Raw genomic sequence first — 25,960 nt, forward strand, 5'->3', positions numbered from 1 at the left:
GGCTGTTTTATTTTACAATAAATAATTAATATTTATAGAATTTCTTATTATTTTCAAATATAAATACAAACTATTATTGTTATAAAATAATATTCTCTTTTTTGTATAAATATATTTTTTTATATATTTTTAAGTATTTACTCTTTAAACATTTTCTTATATTATATTTCCAAAAATGATATTATTTCATTTTATGTGTTTCATAAAATGTTGTTTTACTTTAATGTTATTAAAAATTATATTTATTATAATTTAAAATTTTTGTGAATTTATTAAAATAAAAAAATATAAATATTTATAATAATATCAATTTACACTAGTTAAACATTTTTATTTTTCATAAATTCTTTGATTAATGTTAATAAATAAGTTATTAATATAGTAATTTGTTAATTATATATTATTAATATTATTTTTTTTTCTTTTAATAAGATTAGATGAAAGATTCAATCATTTAAAATTTTTGATACAACTTCATTTGCAGCTTGTTGACTACCAAGTAAAGTTACACCATTTTTAGACAAGACAAAATTTATAATAGAAGTGGAATTGCTGATAATTTGTGGAAGTCTATAAAAACCATATCTAGAAATTAATTAAAATTAATAAACATTAATTATGTTATTTTATTTATAGTTCTAATTTATAATTTGATAAATATTAATAAATAAATAATTTATTATTTTTATTATATACCCATTTTTAATATCCTGCAATATTTCCAATAAACACCAAATTATTATAAATGTGAAACACATGATTGTAACTTTACAAATAAAACTCCATTCTTTCCAAATTATACTTTCAAATACTAAAAGATTAAAATTTATTATAAATATAATTTAAATAAAATATTTTATTTCAATTAAAAATGTTAAAAAAAGACTATATATAACCTTCACTTTTATCTAGTACAACAATACCAAATGTAAATAAAGCTTGTCTTGAAGTTTTAAGTGATTTATTTTTATAATGGTAAATAAGGCATGAATAGAAGTTTTCTATTGTATCACGAGTTGTATAACTTGCAATACTAACAGTACTAACTCGTCCATCATCTCTTATATTGAAAAAATCATAACTTGATAACAAATTGATGATTAAAAAATTAATATATATATATACATATATATATATATATATATATACAGATAAAATAAATTATTTATATATAAATTTAAAATATTTACTTGTTTCCATAAGATAATAATAATTTATCCATTAAGATCCATGTAGCATATGTCTGTTTTGAAAATATATGTCTTTTTTCATGAGGAATTGTATCATAAAAACATGATAATTTAAGTTCTTGACCTAAAAATATTGATACTTCCTGATAATAATCTAAAAATTATTACATATAACTACATTATTAAAAATTAAATATAATTTTATTAATATATTAAGAATTATTGTACCAGATATACTAATAGTACGACTTGAAAATCGTTTACTACTTGTTTCTAGAATTGATAATGTTATAAGATCTATTTCTTCTCCATTTATATTAAAATATCCAAGAGTAAAACTCATTTGTGGTACATCAGCACACTCAGAACATATTTTTTCCTATTGCGAAAAATCAAATTTCTAGATAATCAATAAATTTTTTTATTTTAAATAAAGATATTTACTCTTATATTATCACGTATAGCACCTAAGAATATATCAGTTACAGATATAATAATTATTTCTTCAAAACCTAAAGGTATATATTTCTTTTCATTTCCATTCACTTGCATGTATACATTTTTACTATCATAAGCTACTATTATTTCAAACCATTCTCTTATTGAAATATGTTCTATACTTTCAATTGTAACATAAGTTGCTCCTTGATAAAATTTAAGCTTTATTTTTCCCTCTTCTATTAATAATAAAATATATTTATTCAAGGAATCATCTGTTATTATTGCCACAATTCCATTTATGTTTTCAATTTTTATAGCAATTGTAATCTAAATTACAATGATTATAATATTAAATAATTATATAATATATATAAATTATTAAAATATTATTACTTCAAAAACAAATATTATTTCTTACTTGCCAATATTCTATACATTTTGGACAAGGTACTGCAATTGAATCTGTTAAACCAATATAAATAAAACCTTCATTGTCATCTCCCAGCAAATATTGGACATTATTACTACTGGATAAAATATTTGCATATTTTTTATTATAAGTATCCTAAATAATATATTATGATTTAAAAACATTTATTAAATTATATTATTTAATGTAAATAACTTTTAATGCACGAAGTTGAACAGGTGCGAAATTAATGGCTACTTCTTGAATTTGACCTTGAAATCCTCCTATTTTCATTACATGATCCAAATCATATGACATAGGAATACATGAAAAAGTATTAATTTTATGAAGACCATCATCAATACGTAATATACCATGTGTTCCATATATTGCAATTAATACTACATGCCATTGTCCAATCTAGAGAATAATGTATTTGAAATAGATTTTGAAATAGAAATTTGAAATAGAAAAAATTCAATATAAAATATAATATAATAAATTAATATAAAAAATTATTTCTTACTTCCATTTTAGTTTCATGAATTAAAGCCAAAGTACAATCAGCAATCTGAGATAGAAGAACAATTTTTCCATTTTGAAGAAATAATTTTACAAAATCACATATTAATCCTTTACAGTTTTTTTCAAAACGATAAATAATCATACCAAAAGGAGACAATGGCAAAAATCTTAAATATATATGAAGTAAACGTGAAGGTCTTCCAGTTGTTTCATAAAAAAGATAACTTTCTTCTGTAAAGTCTGCTATTTCGTGTGATTTAACTTTTAATTAAATTACTATATATAATATTGGTTTATCATATAAGTTAATAGTATTATTAAATTCCAAATGTACCTATACATGGTTTAGTGAAACATTGACGAATTTCAGAAGCTGAACCAAAGCAAGATGTACCATTACCATTTGGAGAGGGATTGTTACACATTCGATTTCTCAACTGTGTACCAATTCCACAACTTGAAGTACAAGATGACCAAATTGTCCATGATGACCACATTCCATTTACTAAAAAAAATTTATAATTATAAAATAATAATAAAATAATTTTTATAAATTAAATATTTTTAAATATTATTTTTACAATATATATTACTATTTATATAAAATGATATTCTTACTAGAACAATTATTAATTGTACAACCCTTTATTTCTTTAGATACACCTTTACATGATGTTCCTTGTAAATTTTGTATTTCTGAACATGATCGTTTTCTTGTTCGAATTCCACTACCACATTCTACACTACACATAGTCCATTTACTCCAATTACTCCATGTTCCTGCTATTAAAAATAATTAAATAATATGCAATTTAGATTAAATATATAATTAATATATATTAAATACTTGATAGTTTTCTACAATTAAGTCCTAGACAATTTTTTGTTTCAAGTGCAGAATCATGACATATTAATTTATAATTGGAAGGTATCGGACTATTACAAATTCTTGTGCGATATTTTAAACCTTTGCCACAAATTGCAGTGCACGATGACCAAATTCCCCAAGCACTCCAACCACCAGGGTCTACAAAAGTTACTTTATTATTCATATGCATTTACAAAAAATATTTATCTTTATTTTATATAAATATATAATTATTTATTTACTTGGACAACCAACATTATATTTAATGCAATTCATAGCATTCCAATAAAGCATCTTTATAAAAAAATATATAAAAATATTATTTCTAAATCTCTTTTTTTATATAATTTTAAATTTTATAACTTATAGTTTTTTATTGTTTATTACTGAATTGTTTCCAAGAATTTTTTCTACAATAGAAAATGTACAATCAGCAAGAAAGCATAATTCTATTAAAGCAGGTAATTTTTTATGAATATCTTTTACAATTTCTAGTTCTTCTTTACGTATAGGATAAATATTTACAATTTTTTCATAATCATTCATGGTACATCCTAAAAAAAATATTTATTAATGTAAATCAAATATTATTCATAATTATATTATATAATAATTATTTAAATTATACCTGTAATATGGCAACTTTCAATTTGATAATTAGGACCAATACAAGGAGCCCCATTATTAGAAGGTATAGGATTATTACAAATACGATGTCTTATTTTCTTCCCTTTAAATCCACATTTTCCAGAACAAGATTCCCAAGAACTCCAAGAAGACCATTCTCCATCAATAGGACATAATTCTTCACTTTTTAATCCAAGATCACAATAAAGATTTTGCATCGCATTAGATACATCATCTATAATAAAAGAAAAATAAGAACATATTAAATTAATAAAGTTAAGCTTTCCTTTACCAGTAAAAACGAGGAAAATTAATGAAGTGACGAATATAAATAAGATTATTGTAGATGGCCAAATTTTCATTATTATTAACATATTATTTTAAAAATAATTTTATTTAATTTTAATTAACACATTATTATGATATTATAAATTAAATTTTGTTATAACAAATTTTAAATAATAAAAACATTTATATTATGTCTTTTGTATATATATATATATATATATATATACACAATATATATACATATATATATATATATATATACATATATGTGCTTTGCATATTTATAAATATATTTCAAAAGCTAGATTAAATTTATAATTATTAATATATTATAATAATACATATATATTAATAATTACATTATATTTTTTTTAATATATTTTTAATATATACATTTTTATTTTAAATATATCTATAAACTGTTAAGTATAAGCAATTCAATTTGAATTCAAATTATATTTTTTATATATTAAGATAAATTTTAACCAATAAGATTTAATATTTTTGCATATGCGCAACAGTTTCTTGGATAATACAACTTAAAATTCACATGTATGGCGCGAGCAGCACGAATCTTGTGAATGTGTAATATTATTAAAAATTCATATATAAATATTCTCAATAAATAGTAAGTGTTTCTTAATTAAAATAAATATATTTTAATTTTTTTAATGTATTTATATTTTCAAAAAATGTTATAATAATATTTTAGTATTATTATCATGTAATATTTCGTTAAATAAATATAACCTTTAATCAGAATTTTTTAACTAAAAAGTTAAAAAATTAAAGTATAATTATTAAATTCTAATATGGAAAATTAATTGATAATAATTATATAATAATTTACATTAGATAATCTTAATATTTTCTATCTTATTGTCTTATTTCTATATTTTTGTTAATTTAGTCCTGTGTATATTTAATATTTTTTCCTGTACCATATAAACATGACTCTCACTGAAATGGAACCGCTTAAAATACATTTAGATGCCTTAGAAATGGCAGGAAAAGTAGTTGATATACATATTACAGCAGATAGTAATTTTCCTTCTTTAATCAATCTTATGCGATATAATGTTCAAGGTAAAATAATTATTTTCTCTATTTTGTATTTTATTGTAATTTTTTAAGTTTTTAAATAAAAAATTTTTTTAGGTGGACCAACTGTTAGTGGTCTTGATGATCATGATTATCCAAATATAAATGGAATGTCAATGTGTTTTTCAAATATAAATCAAATGAAAGTACATAGTAAAATTTCTTTGCCATCTGAAATAATGGAACATTTTCATCGTATCCTTTTAAAAATAATAGATAATCAATTAATATTTTTGTTACATATATATATATATATATATATATATATATATATATATATATATATATATATATAGATAGATAGATTTTTTTTTTATTTATAAGAAATATAATTCCTTAGTATTTATTTGCTTAGGTGTACAATGTCATTCTATGATGGGACTTTTTACAGAAATTTCAAAAGCATGGCTTACAATTGATAGTGATATATATGTTTGGTCATATGAAAATGAGTATATATTTAATTAAAATTTATTAAATTTTTTCCATAATAATATAATTATTAACTTATATTACTATCATAACATATTTTTAGGTCTGATGTTGCATATTTTGATGGGTTAAATGAAACTATTATAAGTGTAGGTTTAGTTAAACCCAAACCAAATGTATTTCAATCTTATGTGAAATATTTGTTGATTCTTACAACTACAGTAGAAATAACTATTCTTGGAGTTACATTAATAGAAAATGAAGGTATTATATATATATAATCTTAGTTTTATTTTAAAATTATATCTTTTCAATTTTCATTTATTATTGTAATTTTCAATTTAGGCTCATCCCCAGAAATGCAATTAGTTCCAGAACCAATTTTTACAGTTGCTACAGATGGTATTGGTATTACAACAATAGCAAATACTAATACTGGTAGAATTTTTCTTGGTGGTAGAAATGGATCCCTTTATGAAATATATTATCAGGTAACATTTTATGATGGGACTTGTAGATTTATAATATAATATAATATAAAAATTATGGTTAATCATTATAACACACATTTATTGTGTAGGCAGAAAGTAGCTGGTTTGGAAAACGTTGCAAAAAAATAAATCATTCTGAAGGTCCATTATCATTTTTAGTTCCATCATTTGTCACTATAGCTTTATCAGAAGAAGAAGCAATAATACAAATTTCCATTGATGATTCGCGAAATATTTTATATACTTTAGGTGATAAAGGAACAATTACAGTGTGGGATATTGATAATGATGGTGCATCCAAAGTTGCATCTTTATCACAAGCTTCCTTAGTGCAAAATGCAGTTCATGTTGTTAAGTATGTATAAAATTTTAAATAATGCTAAGAGCTGAAATTGAAATTCATATTCATTTATAATTTTAGAACATTGGATAGTAATAATTTTCGACCATTAGTGAGCATATCTGCTATTACAGAATCAGAATCAGTACATTTAAACTTAGTTGTAATTGCGGCTACTGGAACACGTTTCTACTGCAGTTGCACTTCAGTTTCTAATCCAACATGTAGACCTCAAGGTCTGCAATTAATACATGTTAGATTACCACCAGGTTATGCTGCTAATGCTACAGTCATGAGACCAAGAAAAGTACAAATGGCACATTATAGAAAAGGTATGTATTAATATTCCTTTATGAAGATAGTGAATTTTTTTTACTATGCAATATATTTATTACAGGAACACTTATTCTTGTTTGTGGTGGAGATACAGAAACTGTTTTATGTTTAAGTAATGATGCTTATCCATTTACTAATTATTTAGCCGAAACTCAAAGTCCTTTATCGCTTGATAGTCCATTTTGGACAATGGCTGAAATTCTCGTAGAACCAGCTATACGTATTGAAAAACAAAGTATTACTCAAGAAGAACCTCCTCTTGTTGTAAGACAACATATGGAAGCTCCTCGAAAATTTATATTTTTAACTTCTCAAGTATATAATTAATAAATTTTAAAGTATTATAATTATATAATTATATAATTATATACATTATAATTATATAATTGTATATTTATGTTAGTATTAAATATATTCATAAATTGATTATTTATTCATAGGGTGCCATAATTTATGTTCAAGTTCGTCCAATGGATATTTTAAAACAACTTCTTTTAGAACAACGTGGCCCTGATACTGAAGCCATTCGAGCATATTTTCAATCACAATCATTGGAACAAGCATGCGCAACTTGCCTTATTTTAGCTACACTTGAAAGTTCTCAAAATGCTGAGGTATTAATTGAGATTATGAAAATTAAATATTGTAAAATATATATTATAAAATATATTGTAAAATATAAATTAAAAAATATTATTTAATTATAATATATAGTTAGCAGAATGGGCAACAAGAGCATTTTTTTTATATGGTAGTCAACGAACAACAAGCATTGGACCTCCACTGGATATACATGGTAATAGATTTATTAATATAAATACAAATATTTTATACATTAAAAGTAGTTTCAATTTTTTTTTAAGCAATTCTATTAATCTATAAATATTATTATAAAATTTATGAATGTTATAGATATTTGTACATCAACACCAAGAATTCCAAATTATGATTTAAGACTTCAAGCTTTTCGACCTCATGCACCAGTTGGACTTAATACAGATATTTCTCTACAACAGTTTTCTGCAAAACACAATGGTTTATATTTATATGTCGGAAGAATATTACGACCTATATGGAATATGCGTTGTATCAAACAAGAAATTATAAACAACAAAACTCAAGTAAATTAATATAAATTTTTCCAATATTTTTTTTTATATACATTTTAACTTATTCATATTATAATTTCAGATTTCTAGTACAATTTCAACTAGACAAGTTAGTTGGATTTTAAGTCTCTTACAAGCATTAAGATCATTTCTCAATAAAAATACCCACATTACAAAGCAGTATGTTTTTATATTATTTCAATACTTTCGTGATGATTAAATTTTATTTAAATTTTATTTGGAACTATTTATTAATTTTCAGACATGGTACTAATAAGACAACTGATGGATTTGAAACAACTATACGTAGTCATTGTCAAGAACCAATTGTTGAAGAAAGGAATTCTTTAGCTGCATTAAAAATTTTTATTACTCATGCCTGTGAAGTATTAGAACTTTGGAAAATTCTATGTGAAAATCATTTAAATAATATTGTGAATTGTTTATCAAAGGTTATTATATATTATTTAAATATATGTTATATTTTTTTATTAAAAAATGTTTATAAGAAAATTTTATTGATTTTTTTATTATTTTTCTATTTAATTTATAGGATCAAATTAATCAATTTTCTACGGCTACATTTCGAGATTTAATTTTAATTGGTCATGAAATTTCTTCATTGTTGATCATTCATCTTATAGATAGGTAAGCTAATTAAATAAATTATAAAAGTATTTTTATTAATTAACAAATATTCTAAAGTTATCTCGCAGATAATGCATCTGTTGATGCTGTTAGTCAAAGATTACGAGAAGTTTGCCCAAATTTATATAGAAATGAAGATGCTGTCTGTTCTAAGGTATAAATCAAGTTAAGAAAAATATAATTTTATTATTGTATATTATTAATATTTTTATTAATTTTAGGCCAATGAAATAATCTTAAAAGCAAAAAGCTGTACAAATCTCAAAGAAAAGGAATGTTATTTGCGATCTGCTTTAAAAGTAAATATATAACATAATATATATATATAAATTATATATATATAAATATATAAATAATTATTTATATTAAAAGATATATTAGATATAACATAAAATTATTATGCAATATAACATATAATACATTATTAATATATACAATACATTTAATAACATAGAATAACATTTTAATATTGATTTGCATAATTTTATATTTTTTATTGTATTATTTTATTATATTTTTTATATTTTATATTATTTTTTATTATTATTATTATTTTATTTTATTTCATTAAGTATTATTCATTACATTCACATTTTTAGCTTTGTAAAGAAGTTGCTCCCAGGTTAAATTTAAGTGCAGTATGTCAACAATTTATTGCTTGTCAATTTTATGTGGGTGTACTTGAATTATGTATATCTTGTGCAGAAAGAGTAGATCCTAATAATACTGCTTTACATTATTATAAAAATAATGAACCAAAAGAAGATCAAGAAGGTTATATGAAAAGGTATTAACTATTATAAAATGATATTTTTAATATATCAATGATATAATAATTTTTTTTGTAATAGATTAGAAATTTATAAAGAATTTATCACACTATTGGACCACCTCTATAATCAAAGCATCTCTAATCCATTAACTCCCACTATATCTAGTAAAGTTGGATCTCCATCACAAAATAGTTCCACAGTTCCTGTTACTCCAGCAAAAGAAATAGTAAGATATAATTTTTTTAAACTAAATTACTATTAAATTTCTTTTGAAAAATGGAAACTTCTATATTCATCTAATTTTATATATATATATATATTTTGATAAAAAAAAATGCTTCAATATGTACTCAAAAATTCAATATTCACCAAATGTTTCTTACTCTTAATTCATTTTATAGCATTATAGTTTCTGAATAAAAATAAATTTCTGTTTAAATTTATATTTATTTATAAATCTAATTCAAGATTAAGAACTAATTATTTTCTTTTTCATTAATTCAATTCTAAAAATTTAATATTTTTCTCTTTTTTTATAAATATATTATATATATCCATTTTTCAGAAATTAATTAATGACTAATATAAAAATTCTACTACATGTTATTTTGTATTAAAATTTATATTTTAGTTACAGAATATTATAACTGATGCATTACATTCTACATGTGAAATTCTCCATGCTTCAGTGTATGCTTGGATGATGGAAAGAAGACTTCATGGAGAACTTATAGCTCTTGCAGCACCTTCTTTAGAAACTTATCTTACCCGTGTTAATGCGCCAGATTTGCTTTGGCAGTTTTATGAAAAAAATAAAAATCATGCTGCTGCAGCTAAAATCTTAGATGCTTTAGCGACAAAAGAGTATGTATAAAAATACATAATTGCTATAAATTAAATTATTTGTTTAATTAAATTTATTAAATTTATTAATTAAATTTATTGTTTTTTTTTTAAATCAAAAAAGTTTTCGTTTTTCATTTTTTTTAATAGATCAAATATACCGTTGTCACAGAGAGTTGAATATTTAGCTCGAGCAGTAGTTTGTATGCGAAGCGACCAAGCTGGATATGCTCCATACCTTGATATATTTTTACGTGAATTAGAAGACAAAGTAGAAGTTGCTAGAATACAACAACAGGTACACAATTGTAGATATATAATTATATTATATATAAAAGATATTATATTTATAGCAGATATAAATATACAATTATAAATATTATAGTAGAACTAGTATTTATTTATAGAATACAGTTTATATATTCATTGTTTTACAGATATTAGATACGATTTGTAATCAACATCTTAACGATCGGCTTAATGAAGAAATATTTAGAGCATTAAATTCTTCATTACTTGATATTACAAAGGTATATTTCAACTTAAGCAATAAATTAAATAATTTTATTATAGCTATAAATTAGTTGTAATTTAATTAAAGCTATAAATTAATTATTTTACAATATATGAAATTACTATTATATATAATTACTATTTATAATTATAATATTAATTACTTTTTTTATTTATTAATTATAGTTATACGAAAAATATGCAGATCCTTTGCAATTGTCAGAATGTAAATTAGCTATAATTCATTGTTCTGGTCATCAAGATGCAATGTTAATCCAAGAAATCTGGACTAATATTATAAACAATGGTATTCAAATTTTTTTTATCTTATATATTTATTATTTTAATTTATTAAATAATTTTATTTAAACAATATATATTCATAGAATTAAAAGATGCATCAACAGCAGAGGATAAAATGACTATTTTAATGAGTAAAATTATATCTTTGGGACAAGAATATTCAGGATCACCACATTGTTTTCCAGTTGGTAATAATTCTTTTATGATACAAAATAATAAAAGTTTTATTATGTGAAATGAAATTGCAAAATATATTTTTTATATTTTTTTTAGACTTTTTGATAAAACAACTAGAAATAAAGGCATGTAAATTAAATGTATCAAATACTGGAATTATATCTGGATTTTTGCAATTAGGAGTATCAATGGAAGATCTTTTAGATATATATAAGTAAGTATAATATATATAATAATATATTTAGAATTAATAGATAAGAAAGTAATATTTTCTATTAGAATGATTGGCAAAGATACTCGAACTTGGTTGAATGAAGGAAATGAATTTCATCTTATTGAATCAACTGCAAATTTAATCAATTATTTCATATCGCATTCAAACATAACCAACACTTTCATCAAGTAAGTCTTTCATTTAGTAATCAATGAATATGACCTTTTATTTACTCTTTCTATTAAGTTAATAATCTAATAATAAAATTTATATTTATTATATTAATATTATATATAATATAATATAAATTTATTATATTACATTTATTATAAAAATAAAAATTTATATATTTATCATATATATAAATTCTATTTGATTAATGTTAATTACAGTTGATGTTGAATTACAGACGAAAAATAATAACAAAATGCCAAGATGTAATTTCAAAATGTTTACTTACTTTACAAACTAAACCTCATGGACAAGAATTGATAACAAGACTTAGATCAATTCAAAATGTCCTAAATCGTATGTAAAAGGAAATCTCTACTATTGAAATAACATTTTAAAATTGTATAAATATTTGCAAATTAAAATACGATGAAACAAATTATTCCATAAATAAAAACTTGTCAAAAAAAATGTAAATATTTAAAAATTATAAATGCTCAACTGCTTTTTTTATGAATGTTAATGTCTCTCCATAAAATCAAATTTAGTAATATTTATAATATGAATCATTCTTTTTATCATGTTAATTATGTAAAAATAAGAAAATAAAATTTTATATATTTTACATTTAATGTTTTTAAATTTTAAATTTTTCCTTTAATAATATTATATTTATTATAATTGTAGTATTGCATATTTTTAAAACTTTTAAAAACTTGATAAGAATAATTATTCAATAAGAAATTATTTTATTAATAATAAATATTGTTTATTATAAATGTTTTAAAATTATGTTTTAATATTAAAAATTATAAGGTATATATGTAAATATGAAAACATTTAAAACAGAATTTGTTATATACTATATTACATGGCAGTCATAATTATTTTTTTATAATTAAAATTGAAAGAAGTTCCAACATTTAAAGTTTTTTTGTTGGTCCTGAAAAGGACCGTTTTTATAGAATATTTCTTCTTATTTAGAACTGGTATATTTGGTAACTGCTTTAGTACCTTCACTGACTGCATGCTTGGCTAATTCACCAGGTAATAAAAGTCTCACAGCAGTTTGAATTTCACGAGAAGTAATAGTAGAACGTTTATTATAATGCGCCAATCTTGATGCTTCTGCAGCAATGCGTTCAAATACATCATTCACAAAACTGTTCATAATACTCATTGCTTTACTCGATATACCAGTGTCAGGATGCACTTGTTTAAGTACTTTATAAATATAAATAGCATAACTTTCCTTCCTCCGCCTTTTTTTCTTTTTATCAGCTTTACTAATATTTTTCTGAGCTTTACCAGCTTTTTTCACAGCTTTACCACTAACTTTTGGCGGCATAATATCGATATAGAATTCTCGAATTTATTATTTTTTACACAATGTTACCTTTACAAATGGCAGTTGTACAGTGGTTTTATCGGACTATGTCTTATTTATATAATAGAATGAGATAGCAATGGCGAACCAATTACAACGATCCATAGTTATGGAATGAAATTTCTTGTCATGTGATTGGTGCATCAGTGTCACTGTTACCTGAAATTGATTTCGTAAAATATATTCCACATATGATTATATTTTTTTTTATATATTCTAAACATATGCAGTTTATTTTTTCTTTATAAAAATATATTGTATATTACATAAAAAACAAATGATATAACAAAAATTTTTTTATCTAAGTGATACATATAATATAATTTCTCTTTTTAAATATTTATATATTAATTAAATTATACCAATTATATATTTGTATTTAAAAATATTAAATAATACTTGAAATTAAGTAAATTCTTAAATAGTATTTTTTACATTATAAAAAAAATTATGAAATCTATATTTATAAAATTTTTAAATAATTTCGTTTTCAAATAAAAATTTCGAATAAAATTTTGACCATTATAAATAGTTTTTATAAATAATATATAATATAATTCAAATATATAATAATAATATATTATAATACAATATAGTACATATAAGTGAAGGTTGAAATGTGTAATATATACATAATATAATAAATATAATAATTACAATATAACAAATAAAAAGTAGTAAAAGTAGTAAAAGTAGTAAAGAATTTTATATAGAAAACAATATTAAAATATTAACACATATTAAATACAAATATTAACAATATTAACAATATTACACATATAATAATATATTTAATATTAATTAATTATAAAAAAAAATAGTCTTATATGTACATATATATATGTTATGATTCGTTAGAGAACACTAAATAATATGATGATATTTTTGTGTTTATGTATGTAACATTTGTTTGCATATTCTTTATTTAATTTTGATACTCTTATTTTCATTTCATATATACATATTTATTGTCGCAGATCTATTGATAAATGATATACAAACACGAAGATATTATCATTCTTTAACAGTATTATTTTTAAATTTTTAAATAAATTATTTGCATTATATTAAAAGTTCAACATTTTAATATTAATTAATAATTTTAATATTAAAAATTTTTATTTTTCTCAATTTTCAAAAGTTTTAAATTTACATTGTATAATTTATAAATAATATTATTTTTTTGCTATTTTTTTTTATGCTATTTTATATATATATATATTTCTAAATATTTTATTTAAATTCTTTATTTTATATAAAAATTATTAACATTGTAAATTATTTAAGATTAAAATAATAATTTTTAAAATATAATTTATTACTTTTGTTGAAAGAAAAAGTAAGTTGCAATATGTAACATTTCTTTTTTTAAGCCAATCAGATTACTCTTCCTTAATCATTGGATGAACGCAACTACGACGAAAGCTTTATATACCTGAAAATAAAGGTAGAATACAGTTTCTATCTGTTCGTTGAATCACGCAGTCATATTGTGTTGTGCAACGTTTTGTATTGAAACATTAATACGAAATGTCTGGTCGTGGAAAAGGGGGAAAAGCAAAAGCAAAAGCAAAGTCTCGTTCGAATAGAGCTGGATTACAATTTCCAGTTGGACGTATTCATCGACTTTTAAGAAAAGGAAATTACGCAGAACGAGTTGGCGCTGGTGCTCCTGTTTATTTGGCTGCCGTTATGGAATATTTAGCCGCTGAAGTTCTGGAATTGGCGGGAAATGCTGCACGAGATAACAAGAAAACGAGAATTATCCCAAGACATTTACAACTTGCAATCCGCAATGATGAAGAATTGAACAAGCTTTTGTCTGGTGTTACTATTGCTCAAGGAGGAGTTCTTCCTAATATTCAAGCTGTACTTTTACCAAAAAAAACAGAGAAAAAGGCTTAAATTTTAAGTCAAATAACAAAATGGCCCTTTTCAGGGCCACAAATTCTTATATACAAAGGAACATTTTGGTTTTATAAAAATAATTAATATTTTAATGAATATTTTAACAAAGAGTTTTCGCAATTTATCATGATTTTTTATTTATATTATTAATAAGATAAGCTTCAAATTCATTTTTAAGTAAATCTTTTAATTTTTAAATCTTTTTTTAAGAAATTAAAAAATTAATTTCATTAATTAAATTCATTAATATATTAATTTACATTTTATTTCATAATAGTTATGAAACAATTGTTATTTTAATAATTTTAAAGATTAATAATCTAATGCATTTTTACTATAACAAAACTTTTTATCATATATTAAATTGTTTAAGAATTAAAATTAGATAAAAGTTCGTGATGAGTTTTATAATTATCAGGAAACAATTTTTTTTTATAACTTTTTATTTAAAGAATTTTTGAATTTTTCGAATAACCAATATTTTGATTTTTTAATTTAAAATTTGATTTAAAATATTAAATATTCTATTATTGATATCTATTAAATATATCTATAATTAATATTGTGTAAATTTATAATATACTGAAATTTGTCAAAATGTTATACAGATTAAATATTTTACAATAGATATTAAGTAAATTTAAATTAATTATAAATAACTATTGTATTATATTGCAATTTTTTACAAATTTAATAATAAATATGTAAATAGGTATATTTAAATAGAAATAAATAGAAAATTATGTACATAATATGAAGATAAATTCTTTAAATTTTAAAAATATAAAAGTTCTTATGGAAATATATACTAATATCTAAATATTTATATATAGAATGATTAATATTCTTTCTTTCATAAAAATATTATAATGATTAAAAAAAAAATTATTATAAAAATAAAAAATATATAAATTTTATAATAATATGTTTCAGCAAAATTAATTTTGCAAAGTTATTTATTTTATATAAATATATTGGTAACACTTATAAAAGAGAATGGAAACATCCGAATCCGGCTTGAAGTTGCAGTACTGATATGTAAGTATGTACGGTAGTTTTGTTGAACGACTTATACAAATATGATTTTATATTTATATTATGAAACGAAGAAAGATAGTTAATTTATAAATATGATATATTTATAATTATACAATCAATTTTTTGGTGATAAGATTTAGATCGATTATTGAAGACATCATTTAATTTCTATGTATATAACCTTGTTCCTTGTCAATACGTGGTACGTTAACTTTAGAACAATGAAGTTTATAAGATAAAAATTTTCTTTCTTCTGATATAAATAAAAAAGTATATTTTATATTTTAATTTTAAGTTATAATATATTTAATATTTTTTTTTATAAGATCAAAATTAAAATCATTTTATAATATAATTTTATTTAGAGATAAAGATGATATATTAATGTTTCATAATTTTTGTTCTTAATATATATATAAATTTCATATATTGAAATTGTTTGGAATATAAAAATATTTTTTTTCTATTTTATTATAAATATTTATTTTTATTTTAGATAATAGCCTAAAGTGAATAGACTTCTCTTAATAAGACGGCATGTTTGTAAGAATCTGGTTGCGAATTCTCACGGGGGATGAATGAGGAAGAATTATTAAAGCGGTCTGCTGCAGAGCGAGATAGAATATTTAGCTGCTACGACCGTGGTAGAGAAAATGGAGCAGAAATTGATCCTTGGGAAGATCCTACTTTTGAAGTATATCATACCACAGACAGATATGGATTCATACAGTAATTATAATAAAAATAATAATAATAATAATAATATTTTTTATTAATATTTATTAATATTTATATTTTAGTGATAAACGTTTGCCACAAAAACCAGATCCTAATGAAATTAAGACTCATCGGGTAGAAATGGAAAGATTAAAAAAATGGGAAAAGATGACAAAACAATGGGATAGTTCATCAACTAAGGAAAAATTACGACGCAGAATATATAAAGGGATTCCTAATAGATTTCGTGGTCAAGTGTGGGCATTGTTATTGGGTATTAAAAATTTAAAAAAAGAACAAGCTGGTAAATATGAAGAGATGTTACAACTTGCGCGTCAATGGTCTACAGAAATAAGACAAATCGATGCTGATGTAGCTAGACAATATAGAGATCATATCAATTATAGGTATGCAAATTATGATTAATAGTATGGAAAAACTTGATATATATTTATTAGAAGTTATGTTAAATTTTTATTTTCATTTTCAACAGAGAAAGATATAGTATAAAACAACGTTCTATGTTTTATGTATTGGCTGCATATAGCATGTACAATATGGAAGTGGGTTATTGCCAAGGGATGTCGGTATTAGCTGGATTACTTTTACTATATATGGATGAAGAAGATGCATTTTGGGGTCTTTCTGTTTTACTTGCTGATAAGAAATATACCATGCATGGTTTGAATATAGTTTTATATATTTAATATTAGAAACAGTTTTTATTCAATACTAAATAAATATACTTATTTATAGGATTTTATGTAGATGGATTTCCAAAATTAAATCGTTTCATAGAACATCACGATAAAATTATGAATAAATTTTTGCCGAAATTGAAGCGAAAACTTGATAAATGCGGTTGTGATTCTATTCTTTATGCATTAAAATGGTTTTTCGTTGTTTTTCAAGAAAGGGTAAGAAAATATTTTATAATTTATTGCTTTAAAACATTTAAAACATTTCAAAATTTATTTTTATGTATTGTGTATATATTGTGTTTAAATATAATTAATTATTTACAGACACCTGTTAGTCTTGGTCTTCGAATTTGGGATATATTTTTATTAGATGGAGATCGTATTTTACCTGCTATGGCATATACAGTTATGAAAATGCATAAACGTTTTCTTATGCCAATGGAAAGTTTAGATGAATTTTGTAATTATTTGCAAATTAAACTAGAAAAAGATTTCTGTTTTGACGATGATACAGTAATAAGTATTATGGAACGTAGTATGGAAGAATTAAAACGTGCCAAGTTGGATTATCCAGGTCCTCCATTACTACATGAATTACCACGATATCCATTTGGTACCTTTAAAGAACCTTCATTTGCAAGCAAAGTAATATATATTATTTATACTATTTTAGATTCTAAAAATTTAATATATAGAAATAATTAATCAAAATACTTTCTGTTATATATTTAATATATTTAGGTTGGAAGACGTACTGAAGAATTTAGCGAAGCGCAACATGTAATGCGAGAATCTATAACACAACGTAGAGATCTTGTTCTTGCTGAAGATGGTAGAGAAAGTACAACACCAGTTGAACAAACTAGTTGTGGTCTTGGCGGTGAGTTATGATATAATAAAAATATAGTATATAGTAACACAAATATGCCTTCTATAAGAAATAAGAGAAAATTATTAGAGATGAAGAGAATGAAAATAAAAATACAAAAATTGATATAATAATTATATATAATCATACAATTATATTATATAATATTAAATTGTAAAATATTTTCTTTTTAAATTAATATTAAAATTTTTCAAAGATAAAATTTTAATATTAAAAAAATACTGCTCAATTATATGTGAGTACACACACATACATATACTTACACATCCACACATGCATATACGCACGCACAAAAAATATAAATAAAAAAAAAATATAATTAAATATATATCTATATATAAAATTTTAAAAAAATATGTTTGAATAGTATAATCTTAAATAAATTTTATTATAGAATTAATATCATTATAACAAAACTTTACTTGTCTTTAAAACTGTATCAAAGCTATTATTGATAAATTGTTTATATAATAAAAAATAAGAAATAATTCTAAATAAATTATGATTATTTAAAATATTCAAAAAATTTCATATAAGGAAATAAAAAAAAAGACTAAAATATTAATGCATGTTACAAAATATTCTTGTAACAATATTAAATTATAAAAATCGTGTAAAATTTGATTGTCATTAATTAATATTTTATTTATAAAGAAAACTAACAATTCTATAGATAATTTTAAGCTAAATGTATTACTTTCATTACTTGTTATATAAAAATATTCTATCAAAATATATTTATTTCAATATGTTGTAGTATAATAAAACTTATATATATGTGCAGGAAGCAAATTTTCATTTGATCCGAGTCTTGACGATGGGGCCTCTCCTAATGGTTCACGCCGATCATTGGCAGATACATCTGTTACTTCAACAGCTGACCTTTCTGTATTTAGTTCGGCAACGCGGTCTCAAGCCTTAGACAATAGTCTTGATACTCAAAGTAATATTTCTAATGGCAGCTCTGGTAGTGGTGGTTTACCCACACCTAAGGCAACACCTCATCAACCAAGTCCAGATGTTGTACGAATTTATGTACCATATACTTCACCTATATCTGGTTCGTACAAAGATGATCTTCCACGTACACTTCCGCGATCTTTAGAAACTAATAGAATCCGTATACGAGTCGATCCTGATCAAACACCAATAGTGGAAAATTTGAAACCTTTTTCATTAGAAAGTCCGGAAGTCAAATTAGATTTAAAATAATTATCCTATTTGTTCAATAGTTTTAGTATTTCATGATGCAGAAATCAATTCATGACATTGGAATAAGTATTAAAGAAAGATTTAGATAAACAAAATTTTATTATTTGTTTTATCTATATCTATATTGTAATATATATATAGAAAGGTGATATTCAAAACAGTAATTATGATAGGAACGAAAAATGAATATTAAATGTGCATATGAATGTGCATAGTATGTATAATTATTTTTTTGCTAAAGTAGCTAATCGAAATATCAACGTAAATTTAATAGTTTTCTCAAATAGAAATCTGTGTATGTTACATGCACTAATTATGAATATAATTGTAATTGTCATTTGTCTTAAATGAAACTTATTACACTCTTGTGATGGCCTAATTTATAGTTAAACAAAAATAATTTGAAATGTATAATAGAAAATTGTTATTTTCAATATATTATATATTATTCTTAATCGAATAATCAACGATATTTTAAATAATGAAATTATATCTATAACTTGTCAAGTAATTCTAAAAATAATTACATAATGTTTATAGTAAGTCAAATTATGTTTCAAACAATGATGATGGAACTTTATGCAAAATGAAAACGAATTATATACTAAAATTATTTATAATATTTAGAAGATATCTAAAAAGAAATTTCAAACTATTATATGAATAATTATACACATATAAGATATGATAATATTATGAGTAGATAATAATATTATGAGTATAAAACATTAAGCATAATATATAGATAATTTTTAAAGTATATGTTTTTAAATCTCTCTCTCTAAAAACAGGATATACAAGATATTTTGGGATATATTAAAAAATTGGCCATCATACATATATATAAAAATGAAAATATGAGTCAATTTTCCATAGTAAATATAATTCTAAAAAATCGATATTTTTATTACCATGAACATATAAAATCCTTTAAAAATAATTATTATTATATTTTCAGTATTGTATATTTCTCTGAAAATTTTTATAATTATTGTCTATATTATAAAAAATATACATAAAGTTCCATACTCTAAAAATATTAACAAATAAATAATTTTGCATTATAGATATCCTTTGTAACCCAAATATAGAAAAAAAATTTTCATTAATAGAAGTTTATTCTTTCAATAATCACAGATAAATTAATATAAAAATATATATTGCTTTAGAATTATATTATTACAATTATTATTTGATCATATATCAAAATATTTAATATTGATTTTATATAAAATCAATTAACATTATCAAATATTATTGATAAAATTACAATTTTTATATTATTTATTCTAAAGCATTTAATATATATAATTTAGATTATTATTAATTATTTACTTTTGGGAACAATTATAAATTTATAACATGTAATTTATATTATTTCAGCATTAATATATAAATGGAAAATTTAATTGATAAATAATCATATCTCCTAAAAGTTATATTCTATTAATATATTAAGTTAACTAATATACTGCCACAAAATATATTAGTATTTTATTTATTTTAAGTTTTGCTTCTTTTTATATTGATCAATGATATATGTTGGTGTATATACATAGTATTTAAAAAAGAAAGGGAATCTTTCATTATATAATATTTGAAAGAGATTTCTGAAAGAAATACTTATAAGATATTTATCAGAATCTTTTATCAAGGAATGTGAATACTGAACAATCTTCTAATGCAGTATATTTATTGTTTAAATGTACAAAGACATATTTTAGATTAAAGTAATTACAATCGAAACATGCTTTATACTTAATTGGTTCTGTAAAACATTCCTAGACAGTATTCCTCAATGTATATAAAATACGAAATTAATATATATTATTGTCGTGATAATAAAAAAGCTGATAGTAATCACTTGTTATATCTAATAGCATAAGGTCATATTTGTTAAATAAATATTAAATGTTAATGGTTTGAATCTTTATTGTAAAGAAGATCAACCAAATGATGTACAGTTCTATAGTATTATTTTTTTGTAGTTGCATGACATTATATTATATAAATTTTCAAGGAATTAAGATAAAATAAAATGATTATCTTATATATAAAATATTTAAAGATATGGAATTATATAGATGCAAAAAATCTAATGATGAATAAAACAAGAAAAAAAGAAGAATATAATGATGCATTCCTTTAACTTGCATTAAAATTTAGTTTTTTGTTAAGATTTATTAATAATATATAATAATTATTCTAAATATAAATTTAATAATTATTCTTAATATAAACTATCATGCCTATATAAATATTCTTAATGTTAACTTAAAAATAAATGATATGAATGTTTGCAGATCAAAAAATGTCACAATTTTTTTATTATTTAATATTAATAATGCAAGATGTAAAATTAATTTGTATAAACAAATATTTTGTTTTAATTTTTGCTATAAAGATTTTGAATATATATCGAATATATATTTTAAAATTTATAAATTAATTTTTTGAAATTTATTTTTTTATGATTCTATAAATTATTTTAAATTATTTTAGATATAAATCTCTTTTAATACTCAATCAGATTTATATATCAGAAAATAATGAAATAGGATATTATTTTATATTCGTAAATAAAAATATAAATAAGTTTAAACCAAAAATAACATTTAATATAAAAGAATTAAAATAAAAAATTAAAACAAAGATCTTATAATATTTAAATATTATAATAACAATATGCGAAGTATTAAAGTCAATAATTAATGTTTCTTTTATTCTTAAAGATAAACTTATATTTTGTAAATTGAAAAATGAATTATAATAAATAATTTCTTTAATAATAACTTTAGTAAAGTAAATCTTTTTATTAACAAAAAAAAAAAAATAAAGTAGCTTTAAATTATAAATTAAATATATTCAAATTTTTACAGTACAAGATTTATTTAAGTGTAGAATTTAAAAAGTAAAGATACATATTAAAAAAATATATTTATGATTTTGTTCAATATTCACATTCATATCATTATTACACTATATAAGTAAATTAAAGTTCAAATATAATATCTAATGAAACATATGTATTTAGAATTGAATTTCAAGTTGATATTTTTTTTATACAAAATTAGAAATGATGTATATCTAATAGGCTGTAGTATAGTCATAAAATATTTAGAAAGACACATTCAATAATACAATACTTGTGTAAATTTATTGATGCCTAATAGCCTGTTGTATTTTGATTTAAGTGATCAAAATAATAAATAATAAGAATCGAATTAAGTATCATTTATTTTCAAGAATTTTACTTTGTATCATTTAATTGTGATTTTCAAATTTTTGTTAATAAATGTATAAAAATTCTTTCAACAAAAATAATTTATAAACTTGTTAATATATTATAAATTATAAAACCATTATTGTACTTAATATATATAATCTTTAAAATGAACATATAAAATTTTTAAAATGAAAATGAAACAAATATTGTTTATATAACTTAATTTTATTTTTTTATATTTATCTGTACAAATATTATAAAAAGTCATTTATTGAAGAAGACAGTTACTTTACATAAAATTAGAATTTGAAAGTAACATAACATCAATTTATACACTTTATACATAAGACACATATAATTCAATAATATTTGAGCAAGTATTATCAAATGTAATATAAATATACAAAGAAATTATTTATTGTAACTATTACTATTTCATATTTTTTTGAAAGACATTATTTTATTTAAATTTAAATTTAATTTTTGTAATTTAAATTTCATTATTGCATACCAAAAATTAATTGTCGATCTAATAATAGTAACTGTACTTATTAATACTTGTATTAATATAATACATATATTAATACATAATATTTAATTATTTTGTTATATAATCAATTGTATATCATTGTATAAGTTCTATTTTTTGATACAATATTGTATCAAAAAAAAAAAAGATTTTTAATTAATGTTTGATAAAAAGAATTAGGATCAATTCAAGGGAATATATAAATGCAACAATATACTGTAGCAATAAATTTAAAAAAAAGTACATAGCACAAAAGTGATTTTCTATTGGTCTTTCAAATACAAATAAATGCAACATCTTATTACTAGGTTGTGCTTTGTAAATGAAAATTGTATTTATTAATGGGTATTGGTTTTCCATTAATTATCACTTGTGGTCCTGTATAATAACGCCATAAAAGGCTATTTCCTCTTTTTAACTGATTGGTAGCTGAAAGGTGAGACCAGCAATCTAACCAGCTATTGTAAATTGGCATTTGTGGAGGAAGACCAGCAATTAACCTTAATAAATTTATAAAATTAATTTTTAAATTATTTAAAATAAATAAAAAATTATTTAAATTTTTAATTAACTTACCCACAATTATTTATTGCCATACAATGTGACACTACTAAAAATGGGTATGTAATTGTCGTTGCTATAAACTGAAAAATATAAGTTTTAATATTTATTATAATATATATGCTTTATTTAATTAATTAATTAATTTGTTTACCCTTATGGTGGAAACAGCATATGGTTTTAATTCGCGATCACTTATAATGTATTTATCAATAGCATAAGTAGATGAACTGACTAGCATTAGTACAGCAGCATTTCCAATAAGGCGAGGCAATAATCCAGCATAATATCCCATGATACCATTCTCTTTATATACTTCCACAAATGATCTAAATAATCCACTATTAATGCATAAAAGAAAAAAATAACTATAGAAATAACTTTCATAATTAATTCCAAAATATATATTTTACATTAAATTAATTATATACTTGTATTTTGTTTCTCCACCAACAAATTGTGCCATCATTCTTAATGCAATGACATCTAATGGATGACTAACTATGATTCCAATCATTCTACTAATCAGGTCTCTTATGAATTCATATATATATTTTTTATGTTTCTGACTATAAAAAAATGTGTATTTTTATATCATTAAAAAAAAAATATATTTATATATAATATTATATAAAATTTAAAAGATAAAATATATATATTAATAATATTAATAATTAATATTATATATTTACCTTTCTTCTAAATCACAATCATAAATTTCTTTACTTGGTTCATCTTTAAATTTAATAGATTTAGAAGTTTTTTCAAAAGCTACTGCACTCATAGTATAGGCACATAATTTTGGAATAAGACCACGATAACAGCCAGTAAATCCATCTACATTTTTTATGTACCTAACTGTAAAATTATAATTTAAAGAAATATTTTATTAATTATAAAAAAAATATTAATATATTATTTATTGCATTTTTCTGTAACAAAATAATTCTTAATTTCTATTAATTGTAAATAAAAAAATTAATAAAAATAAATAAAATAAATAATAATATAATATAAACTATGAATAAAAAAAATTTAAATAAATAAAATTACTTACCGTATTGAAATACGTTAGGTAGAGCTAAAGCCGGTTGTCCAAATAAAGTAGTTGTTGGTCGTGGTGGAATCGGTTCATATCCGATCTGTTGCGTTATAAATAAAAATTATGAGCTTCCGATGAAGGTTTAATATCCAGGTTTTATCCACTGTGCATATTTTACCTGTATTAAAACTTTAGCGTATTCAATGGGATGTGAAACGGTATTCATTAACATACGAAGTGCGATATCAGACCATAACGGTTCATCTTTTGGCGGTATCATGTTTAATTGGAATTTATTTGACCGATATGTCAATGCTGTATATATATTTCACGATTTTGATTAACAGTTATAATTAAGCTTCACTCGATATATGGAAGCTTATACGAATCTTATACGAAAAGAATACATATTCACTGTCTTTCGCATCTAGAAGCTGAGTAATGTCAGTAATATATTCCAGGACAGTGAACCAAGAGAAACAAATCGTATATTTATAATTTTAATAGATATGAAACTCGATTATAATTATCGGAAACAGATGAATATAGTGCATTAATATAATAAAAAAAAAATAACGTAACCAATTAGTGTTATTTTAATTTTTATGTATACATTTAAATTTGAATATTATAAATATTTAAATCAATTTAAATAAGATCAATTTTTAAAATTATCACATTTAAATTAAATTTTTTTTATTCAAATTAAGATAAAATTTTAAATTTTAAAAAATATATTGATTTTTATGATAATTATATAAAATATATAAAATAATAATTTAATTATATTGAATATTACTTCTAAGAAATAATTATAAATATATTTAGATTATATAATTTTTGAATATACATATTATTGAAATTGATTTATTAAATTTTGAAAATTTGATATTATGTTGTTCATAGCGCTCTCTATCGAGAGAAATTGAAAAATTATTTTTCTAGATTGTT

At 21.3% G+C, this 25,960-nt stretch overlaps 7 protein-coding genes across 19 annotated transcripts; 3 read left to right on the forward strand and 4 right to left on the reverse strand.

Annotated features, from left to right (window-relative positions):
* Positions 1 to 412: 412 nt before the first annotated feature.
* LOC102654495 lies at positions 413 to 1,785 on the reverse strand. 2 transcript variants are annotated; one of them, XM_026441919.1, is made up of 6 exons: positions 1,658 to 1,785; positions 1,419 to 1,569; positions 1,191 to 1,344; positions 897 to 1,081; positions 697 to 811; positions 413 to 585 (listed from the first exon to the last, which is right to left on the reverse strand). In XM_026441919.1, the coding sequence occupies exons 2-6, from the start codon at positions 1,531 to 1,533 to the stop codon at positions 447 to 449; spliced, it is 708 nt and encodes a 235-aa protein (XP_026297704.1). In that variant the 5' UTR covers positions 1,534 to 1,569; positions 1,658 to 1,785; the 3' UTR covers positions 413 to 446. The 2 variants fall into 2 exon arrangements, with proteins under 2 accessions (XP_026297704.1, XP_026297693.1); XM_026441908.1 differs by having other exon boundaries at positions 1,419 to 1,590; positions 1,635 to 1,765.
* A 35-nt stretch (positions 1,786 to 1,820) lies between these two features.
* LOC100578820 (coadhesin) lies at positions 1,821 to 4,479 on the reverse strand. Of its 6 annotated transcripts, none has more exons than XM_026441901.1 (10): positions 4,353 to 4,479; positions 4,062 to 4,295; positions 3,821 to 3,987; positions 3,676 to 3,727; positions 3,533 to 3,592; positions 3,184 to 3,345; positions 2,900 to 3,070; positions 2,567 to 2,826; positions 2,050 to 2,460; positions 1,821 to 1,958 (listed from the first exon to the last, which is right to left on the reverse strand). In XM_026441901.1, the coding sequence occupies exons 1-9, from the start codon at positions 4,432 to 4,434 to the stop codon at positions 2,239 to 2,241; spliced, it is 1,410 nt and encodes a 469-aa protein (XP_026297686.1). In that variant the 5' UTR covers positions 4,435 to 4,479; the 3' UTR covers positions 1,821 to 1,958; positions 2,050 to 2,238. The 6 variants fall into 6 exon arrangements, with proteins under 6 accessions (XP_026297686.1, XP_026297676.1, XP_026297667.1 ...); XM_026441891.1 differs by having other exon boundaries at positions 3,184 to 3,348; XM_026441882.1 differs by having other exon boundaries at positions 3,413 to 3,592.
* Positions 4,480 to 4,865: 386 nt separating this feature from the next.
* On the forward strand, positions 4,866 to 12,426 carry LOC412721 (nuclear pore complex protein Nup155). Of its 3 annotated transcripts, none has more exons than XM_016917437.2 (27): positions 4,866 to 4,976; positions 5,259 to 5,434; positions 5,507 to 5,644; positions 5,805 to 5,901; positions 5,985 to 6,145; positions 6,227 to 6,372; positions 6,462 to 6,727; positions 6,794 to 7,044; positions 7,110 to 7,363; positions 7,489 to 7,662; positions 7,763 to 7,844; positions 7,961 to 8,169; positions 8,240 to 8,337; positions 8,420 to 8,609; positions 8,711 to 8,805; positions 8,863 to 8,959; positions 9,027 to 9,104; positions 9,405 to 9,592; positions 9,657 to 9,804; positions 10,210 to 10,442; positions 10,572 to 10,719; positions 10,859 to 10,951; positions 11,121 to 11,241; positions 11,321 to 11,425; positions 11,511 to 11,628; positions 11,694 to 11,816; positions 12,038 to 12,426. In XM_016917437.2, the coding sequence occupies exons 2-27, from the start codon at positions 5,299 to 5,301 to the stop codon at positions 12,162 to 12,164; spliced, it is 3,876 nt and encodes a 1,291-aa protein (XP_016772926.2). In that variant the 5' UTR covers positions 4,866 to 4,976; positions 5,259 to 5,298; the 3' UTR covers positions 12,165 to 12,426. The 3 variants fall into 3 exon arrangements, with proteins under 3 accessions (XP_016772926.2, XP_016772929.2, XP_026299027.1); XM_016917440.2 differs by having other exon boundaries at positions 4,897 to 4,976; positions 12,021 to 12,161; XM_026443242.1 differs by lacking the exons at positions 11,694 to 11,816; positions 12,038 to 12,426 and having other exon boundaries at positions 4,897 to 4,976; positions 11,321 to 11,421.
* A 287-nt stretch (positions 12,427 to 12,713) lies between these two features.
* LOC724633 (histone H2B) lies at positions 12,714 to 13,240 on the reverse strand. Its single transcript, XM_003251358.4, has one exon. It carries the CDS (start codon positions 13,145 to 13,147, stop codon positions 12,776 to 12,778), a length of 372 nt encoding a protein of 123 aa, XP_003251406.1. The 5' UTR covers positions 13,148 to 13,240; the 3' UTR covers positions 12,714 to 12,775.
* A 1,337-nt stretch (positions 13,241 to 14,577) lies between these two features.
* LOC724678 (histone H2A) lies at positions 14,578 to 15,218 on the forward strand. Its single transcript, XM_001119899.5, has one exon. The coding sequence runs from the start codon at positions 14,717 to 14,719 to the stop codon at positions 15,089 to 15,091; it is 375 nt and encodes a 124-aa protein (XP_001119899.1). The 5' UTR covers positions 14,578 to 14,716; the 3' UTR covers positions 15,092 to 15,218.
* Positions 15,219 to 16,015: 797 nt separating this feature from the next.
* Positions 16,016 to 20,079, forward strand: LOC552473 (USP6 N-terminal-like protein). 3 transcript variants are annotated; one of them, XM_006569530.3, is made up of 8 exons: positions 16,016 to 16,132; positions 16,629 to 16,861; positions 16,933 to 17,256; positions 17,343 to 17,530; positions 17,606 to 17,766; positions 17,875 to 18,195; positions 18,292 to 18,430; positions 19,224 to 20,075. In XM_006569530.3, exons 2-8 carry the CDS (start codon positions 16,707 to 16,709, stop codon positions 19,649 to 19,651), a joined length of 1,716 nt encoding a protein of 571 aa, XP_006569593.1. In that variant the 5' UTR covers positions 16,016 to 16,132; positions 16,629 to 16,706; the 3' UTR covers positions 19,652 to 20,075. The 3 variants fall into 3 exon arrangements, with proteins under 3 accessions (XP_006569593.1, XP_006569594.1, XP_624849.1); XM_006569531.3 differs by having other exon boundaries at positions 16,122 to 16,334; positions 17,397 to 17,530; positions 19,224 to 20,079; XM_624846.6 differs by having other exon boundaries at positions 16,122 to 16,334.
* A 3,541-nt stretch (positions 20,080 to 23,620) lies between these two features.
* Positions 23,621 to 25,499, reverse strand: LOC726264 (mitochondrial carrier homolog 2). Of its 3 annotated transcripts, none has more exons than XM_006569528.3 (7): positions 25,188 to 25,499; positions 25,025 to 25,109; positions 24,660 to 24,825; positions 24,381 to 24,536; positions 24,122 to 24,296; positions 23,983 to 24,050; positions 23,621 to 23,906 (listed from the first exon to the last, which is right to left on the reverse strand). In XM_006569528.3, exons 1-7 carry the CDS (start codon positions 25,287 to 25,289, stop codon positions 23,711 to 23,713), a joined length of 948 nt encoding a protein of 315 aa, XP_006569591.1. In that variant the 5' UTR covers positions 25,290 to 25,499; the 3' UTR covers positions 23,621 to 23,710. The 3 variants fall into 3 exon arrangements, with proteins under 3 accessions (XP_006569591.1, XP_006569592.1, XP_001122019.2); XM_006569529.3 differs by having other exon boundaries at positions 24,399 to 24,536; positions 25,188 to 25,477; XM_001122019.5 differs by having other exon boundaries at positions 24,122 to 24,308; positions 24,399 to 24,536; positions 25,188 to 25,477.
* Between the last annotated feature and the right edge of the window lie 461 nt (positions 25,500 to 25,960).

Source organism: Apis mellifera, linkage group LG1 (assembly GCF_003254395.2).
Source record: "Apis mellifera strain DH4 linkage group LG1, Amel_HAv3.1, whole genome shotgun sequence".
Classification (NCBI taxonomy): Eukaryota; Metazoa; Arthropoda; class Insecta; order Hymenoptera; family Apidae; genus Apis; species Apis mellifera.